At 40.5% G+C, this 10,272-nt stretch overlaps 1 protein-coding gene across 1 annotated transcript in view; it reads right to left on the bottom strand.

Annotated features, from left to right (window-relative positions):
* Positions 1–4,361: 4,361 nt before the first annotated feature.
* NPR3 (natriuretic peptide receptor 3) overlaps positions 4,362–10,272 on the bottom strand; it is a 33,708-nt gene continuing 27,797 nt past the window's right edge. The window contains exons 5-7 of the mRNA XM_010292921.1: positions 8,969–9,104; positions 7,394–7,478; positions 4,362–4,473 (exon numbers count right to left, since the gene is read on the bottom strand). Of these exons, the coding sequence (XP_010291223.1) occupies positions 4,362–4,473; positions 7,394–7,478; positions 8,969–9,104 (333 nt within the window). The remainder of the gene's footprint in view (positions 4,474–7,393; positions 7,479–8,968; positions 9,105–10,272) is intronic.

A 10,272-nucleotide genomic window follows, 5' to 3' on the forward strand; every position in this document is an offset into this window, starting at 1 on the left:
CAAGATGCTGAGTTTAAAGCCTGAAGACACTTCACTGAGGCGCTGAGTTTACTTCCACTGATCAAAGAGAGTTTTTTTCATTGGCTTACCAAGAGTGTGATAGCATCTCTAAGCCAAAAACATGAATCAGACATCAACCTCCCACTAAAACACACTGTCAGGCAGTACTCTTCTTTTGTCCAGCAGAAATGTTTTGAAAGCATTAGCTACACCTTAATAATTCTCCGTTAAAAAAAAACAAAATACTTTCAGTAATGCAATAAAGCGTTTCTTAAAAACAAACTGAAAAATAGACTAATAAAATTTATTCTCAGAAGTGAATGAGTATCTCTCTTTAATGAACTGAATTCTGGCCACAATCTTGCAAGGTGCACAGCTCCCTCAGTAAAAAGTTTTAGCAACGACTGAATGTTCTCAGGAACTACTCTGGTTTGGTCTTCGGTGAAGCATGTGACAGAAGGAACTGGTAATTAACGGCTCATGGTGGTAGTCACAGACTACTCAGGACATACAAACTGTCCATAAGCAAAACTTCCAGAACTACCTCAGTTTCTTCTCAGGACAAAGCATCTAGACATCTGACTCTGAAGTTGTGGGTCTCAGCATAATAAATTACAGGTAACACTGAAAGTTTTGCTTCATCTTTGTCAACCTGCAGTGGAAGTCTATGCATTGAAAGTAAGAGGGTGGAAAGTCAGGTAATTTGTCCATAGAATCCTCAAGAAGAGGATGCTGAGGTGAATTAGCTACTAAGCTGACCAATATTCAGTAATTTAAAGAAATGCTAAATTAGCAGAATTTGTCAAACTTTGGCAAACAAAAGGTATGAAGCCACCAGTTCAATTCAATTTAACAGGTACAACTGTAAGACTTAGCAATAAACGTAAGAACTGTGAGGCCAACCTTCCACTGATTCAAGTGCATGTCAGGATTCCCTTTGGTTCAGCCACGGACAGGATCATATCCCTTCGTCCCAAGTGAGCAAAGCACTTAGAAGCTGAAGTCGAGCATATTTTAAGTGTGTTCTAAAGTGCTGAGCTGAGTCAAGGCCCTTCTTGTGCTGCTCTGTAATACAGACGTATGCTTGTAACATGGGCGATTTGTTGAAGCCAAAAATGTAGGTTTTGAAAACTCTTTTGGGAATCAATTATTATTATTTTGATTAGGCATTCCCTTACAGAGTTTGAAGCCTAAACATTGTGGCATTGATCTAATGCAGATGATCCAGAAAGGAAAAATGGTAACAAATCTCTCTGCTGCATAATCTAAACTCAAAACAGTTTCTGATCTATGGTTCGTGGAAGAGCTGGGAACTATTAGTAAGAGGCCTGTGAAAGGCAGCTAAGAGCAGCAAGTTTTTCACTCTATAGAAGAATCTACTTAATGTGAAATTTCTTAAAATGATCTCCACACTTCCATTGGAAAAATGCACAGGAAGGTGTGCACCAATTTAGAAAGATTAAAGCCCACTGATTTAAAATATTCTAACATGCAAGAAAGGTTCACCTTTCTTGGGAGGTGCTGGGATGTAAAGTTGTGGCCAGGCCTCCATCAACATCCCACTAACAGACACCTCATGAAAACACTTTGTGAGGTCACGATTAAAAACCCCACATAAAGCTGCAGATCAGATTATCTTTTTCATTGAAAAGTGACCTTTCATTATACTTTTTTTAATATTTACTTATAGTAAGATGACACAAATAAAAAGTTGTCCCTGCCAGATGTCCTGGCTTGACTGGAACTGTGCATGCCACAGGAAATCGCAGATCTGCCTTGCTCCCTAACTAGTGACTGTTTGGGTACCAGTTCAGACTGCAAGGCAAGTCATAGCAAACGTAATTTAAAAAAAGCAAGCGTATGCTTCCAATCATATCCTTTTCTCTACACGTTTAAAATTTTTCCTTCCCTTTTTTCTGTGGCAAAGTAGTCAAATGGATGAAAGAAAGTAAAAATACTGAAAGACATTTGCAAAACAAAAAGTTGATCAAAACTCCTTATGAATTTAAGCATGCCCAGAGGCTAGAAAAACTCAACTGCTTGAAAAAAATCTCCAAAAACTAATCGGGGAGTCTTTTTTCTTCTCCAACCCCATAGCAACAGGAATGCTGCTCTAGCCTGCTCTTCTCTAGTGCCCATGAGATACGGAGGCTACTTCAGAAAACCGCCCATTGACCACAGTGTTATTTTGTCCAAGACACCTTTGCAGAAGTCATACAGGCCCAGACTGGGAAATGGGATGATGCAGATCTACCACGTGAACAACAGTTGTTACAGTGAGTCCTAAAGAGACTAAATCTACTCGGTCTACAGGCACCACCTATTCTGGAGCTGCCCGGACAGTTGGGAAGCCCTGCCCTCCGGCTGCCAGCAACATGGGACAGCATTTCACAAGGGCAGGTGATGAACCCCTGCATACGCCACGAGACAGTGGTGTGTAATAAATAGCAAAACCAGCCCAAGGAAATACTCCATGATGTATTTCCCCATCAACAAATAAAAAGAAGCAGAAAGAAGAGAGAGACAGCTTTCACTCTTTATTCGCTTCCAGCTACCCCAGAATGGCTTCTCCGAATTGGCACTTTGGCTTCTCAGAGCCTAAAAGCCTCACAGAACACAGGCTTCAATGCCAGCTTTGAGATTAACTTTCTTCTTAAATCTGACTGTGACTGCTGACACCAGAAGTTTTGCTTATGAAATCAGAATCGGATAAACCAAAAGATTTCACACAGTAGAATCATAGTCATAGCTGGGTTTTCTCAGACAATATTTTTATGGGCCTTCTTCACCACATTTGTAAGATGTACTGTTCATTTCCACTTGTGGACTAGAAAGCGCAGAGCTCTCCTTTGTGTAGCGTAAAATAACCTGTCAGTAGCTAATTCATCACAGATTCAGTTTTGATCCTGATAAAGTCAATAGTAGAAGTCCCAGGTATACTGATGGCAGCAGGATTAAAGTCAGCCCTAGAGTAGTGCTTTACCACCCCAATTCCTGAAGGTAGTTCCTTGCACGTTTAATTGTACACACATGAATAGTTAGTCTCACTGACTAATGTAGGACTATTTAACATGTGAAATGTTCATTATTTTCAGGATCAGGGCCATCATCACATAGACAATGCGATAACTGCATTTATATCGTTTAAATAGCTATTTGCATGTTGAACATGCCTGGAGAAGAAAGTGGGGCAAAAGATTCATTACTATCCATGAAGTCACTTCTCCTCCCCTAAATTCTAAAACGTATTTACAGCTGTTGACTTCCCCTGCATGTTACTCCTATCATAAAAAATACGTCTTCAAAACATTCTCTCCCTTAATTTTTAATCCTACCAAAGCAAAAATAGATATTTTAATAGAAAAATACAAGATAAAAAATATCCTAAAAATAAAATGGTAGCATGGAATGTCATTTTTACACAAAAAAGATCCCCTTTAGAATTGCCTCAGCTATACAAACACTTTCATATTTACAATTTTGGATGCAGGCCTGTGCTCACTGAAGTTAGTGGGATTTTGCCATTGACTTCACTGGGAACAGAGGCAGGCTCTACATGGATTATATTGTCTCTCTGAAAGGTGATGGCAGCAGAGAGAAACAGCATGATAAAACACACGTAAGACTGAAGAGGCCTGACTGTCTTTTTCACTATTTCACACCAGTGAAACTCCACATCCTTCACTGGAGTTTTTCCTAACTCCCGGCACCTAAGAGGAAGAATCAGTGCTTTTGATTGTGATACTACACAAACAAGGAAAGAATGATTTGTGTATGTTTCCACCTGCCTGACTTTCTCAGTGGAGTTAATTACACCCCAGTAGAGTTAATTACACTCAAGTGCCAGTTCCCTCCCAGGACTAAACTCCATATGCTCAATCTTGTATCCCCAATAAACAACAGCAATGATTCAGTGATGCAGGATCATACCCCAAATTAATCCCTTTTTTCCTTTTGACAGCAAACCAGCACCTATGCCTGTGAAACCATATTTGATACCCATGGGTGGGATGCTATTAAGGAAGGAGCTAAAAAAAGGGAACAGAATGAGGCATTCCCCATCAACTAAACCCAGATCTGCTGCCCTTAATATATGCCTTAAGAAATACTGTCTTTACATATTAAGTACATCCTATAACATCAAACTGCATAATTTTCTTTTTTCATGAGATGAAAGGCCATGTGGCATAACATGATTGGCAAATCATTCCTGAGCTTCTGAAAGAAATTAAGACAAAATTACTGCTTAAAAGAGTGAGTTCTTCAAAAGCCTCTTCTTTTTACACTGATGTCTTTGGTTGTGTCCTTTCCCCTAATTCTTTTTTTTCCCCAGGAAGAATGAGATTCTTTTTTTTTCTTCTTTATGCGGCAGAAAAATGAGATCTAATGGAGTCTTCACGTAACTGCCGATGTTTCCCCATGTTACAGTCCTCCTGTCGAGTTCGTCTCTCAATAGTTATTCTGTATTTCTTTCTGCATGAAAGGAGAGGAAGAGAGTGAGAAATCCTTCTCCAGCTATAGGACAACAGGACTTCCCTTATAAAGAATGCCTGTAGGGGACAGCTGGGTGCCAGTTGAAAAATGAAATGCGGCAGAATGTGAAACCCTGGTCAAAGATTAAAGTAGTTTGCCTCGAAATGTTTTACCCAGGCTCAAGAATGCCTGTTAATTTCTACACGGCAGACTCAAAGCACCAAGACACAGACATTTGCTGCTTTGAAAATTTCTGATCTAAGTGATTAGGGAGTTTTTGTGAAGTGTCGTGTCAACTGTGTCACATCACTGCTTTATACTGATCAAAGCCAAATTTCTTTCCAGTATATGGGGGGGCACTTTCTGCAGAGTTCAAACACCAGATCTGACTCTTCATTCAGTTGTGTTTCTCACTGAAACTATACATTAACTAACTAATCCTCCCATCTCCCTCTGAGAAAGCTACTATGTTTGTAATGTCGGAGGAGGTAGCATGATGAATTAAGAAAAGGGATGTAGAAGATAGATAAGAAGTAAATACAATTGCTCATGCATCAGACACAGTTTTTCCTGTGTGTCTTCCTCTAGGGCCTTTTGAATAATTCTGTTATGTTACTTTATACGTCAAACAAGCCCTCTGACTGCCTCTCAGTTTCCCCTTTAGTACCCAAATCGCCCTGAAAAAAATCGTAAGAAGATTCATGTTTATATTTTATGCATTTATGCTTCTGCTGAGTTTCAGGACCAATTTTTCAGAAGGGCGTTAGCCCAGCCCCATGTGCATACAGTACTGCTTGTGCAGATGCATGACAGAAAGCTTGTATGCCAAGGAAAGCTCTGCTCCACTGGCATGTGTAGCAGGAGTCAGAGCTAGATACGTAGCAGTGGAAGAATGATTTTCAAATCTCCAAGGTTTTAATTTGGGTAACATGGCTCAACAGAAAGTGGGAACCTACAAGTTAAAGATTCCCTATATATTTGTGTCTGTATCAGTAGGCTCTGAAATAACTTGAAAAGCCTATGTTCTTTACTTCGTTTATGTATTTTCAAGTCAGATCCTTCCACTGGTCAGAGCATGCACAGTAGTAGCTCATGCACAAGAACAGCTCCACATCTTATAAATGTAGCTCTTTAAATCCTTTCAAAGCTCTACATTAGAACTACTACCCAGATCTTTTACCAGTTTGCCTGCACACTCAAAACTGTGTTTACATGCTCATTTGTGGCAATTACAGATCCAAATGAGATGTAATCTGGAAAGGCACAGAAGCTGCAGGTACCAATTACTTCCAGGCACACAACCATTAGACCTCCATTTTCTGACATCCTGATATGCTATGTTTTGTATGTTTATTCTAATGGTGGAATTAGAGAGTTGTCCCTACGCCTCTGCTTTGAACAGGTGCAATCAGATCTCCAGGATGAAATTGACTCATGTGTCTTTAGATGTTTCCAACATGCAGATCTATCTGACCACAGTACCCACACCTTCCTTCAGTCAATAGAAACAGGCATTTCCAAGCAGCATTCTTTTGACCTGGTTTAGCTTTTACATGAGGTTGACATTAACTGCACCCCAAAGAGTGCTAATTTCTCCCCTCTGATCATAAATGCAAAGAGTGGGTGTTGAGCTCAAGTGTGTACATCTACTTTTACAGGCCCTCATCTTTGCTTACACCAATTTCCAATCCAAGTCTTTGTGTCAGATGACTAAGAGTTTAAGTCCTGTTCCTGCAAAGATGCTTTGCAAAGTTTTCTACCAGCTCAGGATGTTTTTTGCCTCATTTCTTGTCCTCACAGACCAATTCCCTCCCAGTATCAGCAATGTTAAAAAACATACCTGAAAAATTATCATCTCAAACTCACAATGTATAGAAGATGCAAGAACCTCTGATGACATACACTATAAAAACAGACTTGTATTTTCTTTTTCTTTTATCTTTTAAAGACAGTCTTTAACCAGTCCCAGATGACTTATCTTGTCTCAAATCCAAACAACATAGTATATAAGCACCAAACACATGCAAGAACACAATCACCCTGCAGAATTTCATTTGTAAGTACTCGATGAATAAGCTTGGCTGTAGGATCTTATGAAACCCTGGAATTGTGCTGGTGAACTGAAGCAGTTTTTGCTTGTTTCATTTTGTTAACGTTTTTTCACAAATAAGATACTTTTATTTGAGAAAATTATTTGACTCTTACATGCAGAGGTTAATTCTGTTCTCCTGCCTTCCTTTTCTCTTCCATACCGTAAGAGGATAAATTGTTGTATATATAAGACGCTGAACATGTATAACTAACTTATTCTGTTAGTGTCAGATCAACTCTCAAGACTTTAGATTTGCTGACTAGCCATGTAAGAATTATTTTACTTAAAAAATTAAAAGGAATAAAACACTAATCACCTTGTGCTGACCTCAGCTTATTAAATTAAATGCACAGCTTTGAAATCCAAATGCTCTCTTATACCAAAACAGAAATTTCTTTCTAGCTTCCAGTACAATTCCACTCAATACTCAAAAACTAAGCATGGTACCAGATATAAATCTGGTGATATAAATCTACTGCACGATCACAGCCTGCACAATTGTGCTGGCAAGGACTGCCAAACAAAGAAGGCTTTCAAGGCCAGGGCATTTTGCTAAAGCAACATGAATGACTGGAACTCACTGAAATTACTTCCATAAGCAAAGTTACTCAGAGATACGTAAGTGGTTACAGGATGAGGCCCTGAGTCAGTAAAATGATTTGGATATACACAAAAGGGCAATCGAAGTGTGTTCACTGTCTTTAGTGGGAATGTTACCACACATGATTGTGGTGCCTCTCTGTCCCCCAATAAGGATGTGCTGCCAGGACCTGAGAGGCCTAGACGATGAGTAATGACTTTACAGAACTTTCATTGAATTGGACTAACCTGAAAAAGTAAAAAGCCATTAGCAATCCTGCTCCGAGCAAGGCGCCCACAACTATTCCTGTAACTGCTGATTCTCCTAGACCACCTGCTTGAAAAATGGAAAAATAAACAATCAGGGTTCATATTGAGAACTACTTGCATTCACATATTGGAAAATACACACAACTAGGAAATGAGTGACCAATGTCAGATAGTAACTAAAGCCTTTCAGGGCTCAGGACTCCATGGGAACCTCTTTCTTAGTTCCCGTTTCTGCATGTCTATGTTTTGTCCTTGCTTTCCTTGGGGTTAAACAAGCCCTCAAGATCACTGTCAGATGAAGACACAATTCTAGAGATGTGATACACAGGAATGTTGTTAAGAAACTGATCTGGACAGCTTGGTCTGAATTATAACACAAACTGGGATTACAATGCACACCTGCTTTAGCATCACAACCCTCTATCACCCAGGTTTCTTAAAATGACTGCATGATTATCCAACAGCTCCTCAGTGTTGTTGTTTTGTTTTTTTTCTGAACCTATGCTGTTTCAAGATAAAAGCCACATGAGCTTCACCTTGCTCCAAATCTCAACAGAGGCAGAGTAGTGACACAGTGGCTGAAGGGGAGCCCAAGTAGGGACAGTCACCCTGCAACGTGCAGGGCAGCTGAAGAACAATGGCATTGTCATGTGGGGGCAGCCTGTTCCCTCTTCCATGCCTACCTTGGTTTGTGGAAAGGAACAGAGAAATATTAAGGAAATTAAACTGCTCCCTCCTCTTTGTTGACCCTTGACCCTTTGAGGGGATTTTGTCTGTACGTCTGGATGTGTGGATGCAAGAAGGTACATAGCTACACCATGCTGAGCGTAGAGAATATGGCCTGGAAACAGTCTGTACAGCGTATGTGAACACACAGGTTTTTCAGGGATCAAAGAATTATCAGGATGTAGATAACTTTTCCCTGCAGGACTAGCAATTTGTTTCCTGTGAAAAGCTAAGACACCCTCTGCCACCTGTATCTTCCTACCCTTACCTCCTTGCAATACCCTGCTCACGACAACATGGTCTGCAAAGTCAGTACACTGGAAAAGAAGGACACCTTCTCTGTGGAGGGTAGTCCCAGCCTTCTGGATTCATAGGTGTTGCCCCATTCAACTGACCACTTCTCAGCCCAGCGGGCCCCTCACAGTGCCTTCTCATAGCATTGAAAATCATTCTGCACTGGGAGACCACTGCTCCCATCAGCACTGCCCCCCCTGCTGCTAATTATCAGTATGATTATTCTCTGTTTGGGGTTTCAGTTTTAACTTTCTTCTGGCTAAAAGAGATTTTACCTTTTAGCCCCTGAAAAGTCCTAAAGCCTCCAGGGCCTTGGGCTGTGGATCATGATTACTATCATGTTTAAGTTCAGGGAAGTGCTTCAAACCACGTACAACCCAGGGCTGCCAGACCTTAAATTCCCAAACAGTCAGCAGAGAGCCATAGTCACGATGTCATTGTGCTAAGCAATTTAATACGGCCCGTTATGCTACATCACCACATGGATTCCTCTCTCTGACAGCCTTGGCAGAAGCATTAAGTCACTAAACTTACATGATTTACATGGTGTATTGTTTGTGTGCTCTGCAACTCGGCTTTCATCTAGTCGCAGCCTGCCGTGATTCCAAGGATATTTCACATTTGATCGAATTTCAAAACGCCCCTGCTTCCCGTAGTAGTCCCCGATCACCTATGCAAAAAAGAAAGGAATGAAAAGACTTTCCTATCAACTTAGGGAAGTAAAACAAACAGGAGAGCGGCATCACTCACTTGGACTCCTGTGGCAGGATGTTGAATCACAGAGAACAGGGCTGAAGGGGTCTGTGGGAGGTTATGTAGCGCATGCCCTGCCCCAGGGCAGGATCAGCTGAACAAAAGCATTCCTGACAGATGTTTATCTAACCTGTTCTTAAAAGCCTCCAAAGATGAAGACTTGACAATTCCTGTAGGCAGTTATTCTGGAATTTAGCTATCATTACTGTCAGTGGTTTTCCTTAACATGTATGTCCCTGGTTGTAATTATCCATCACTACTTCCCGAATTGCCAGTGGACATAGAGACCCTTCCTTTCTAAGACATCACTTTACATATTCACAGGCTCTTATCTGGTCTGCCCTCAGGCTTCTCTTCTATATAAATCCAGTTCAGGCAAGTCTTTTCAACCGTCTGAATATTCCTCCTGCTCTCCCTGGGCTTTCTTCAACTGCTCCATAGTGGGTTGAGTGCTCAGGACTGTCACCCAGCTAAGTGAAAGTATCATTTCAAGTACTTTGTATGCTGAGGCTCCCAGCTACACAATTCAGGCTGGATTTTTATGTTTGGCAAGGATCTGGAGGCACTTGATTATGTTCAGCTAAAATCTTCTGAAGAACTACGACAAAGCCTGTCATTCTCCACCTTGCACTTCTGCAGTTGTTGATGTTTACACAGAAAGGGCCCTTCATGCTTAGTATTCTGGCAGCATGGACTATTATTTCAGACCAATTAATCAAGATACTTTAGAATTTCAGTCCTGTCTGCAACGGTAAATCCAGGCTTATTCAAGATAACATATTTAAGCTTATTACTATTATAAGCTTATTCTTATTCAAAATAACATATGTTGGAACCAGTGCAGAGTTACAGGACTAAATTGTGCTAACAATAGTGGGTCACTCATCTGAAAATAGTTCCCAAAAAAATCTACGTACAGTAATAAAGGCCAAATATCATGACACTGAATTAGTTAGAAGTGATGGCAAAAGCACATCAAAAGACGTATTTGTCCTACCATGGATAAAAACCATATATTAATTTACTGGGTTTAGAATTCATGCCACTGATGGCCTGTTCAAATCTTTCACCTAAATTTCATATTG

The sequence above is a fragment of the Phaethon lepturus genome, unplaced genomic scaffold (assembly GCF_000687285.1).
Source record: "Phaethon lepturus isolate BGI_N335 unplaced genomic scaffold, ASM68728v1 scaffold1118, whole genome shotgun sequence".
Lineage (NCBI taxonomy): Eukaryota > Metazoa > Chordata > Aves > Phaethontiformes > Phaethontidae > Phaethon > Phaethon lepturus.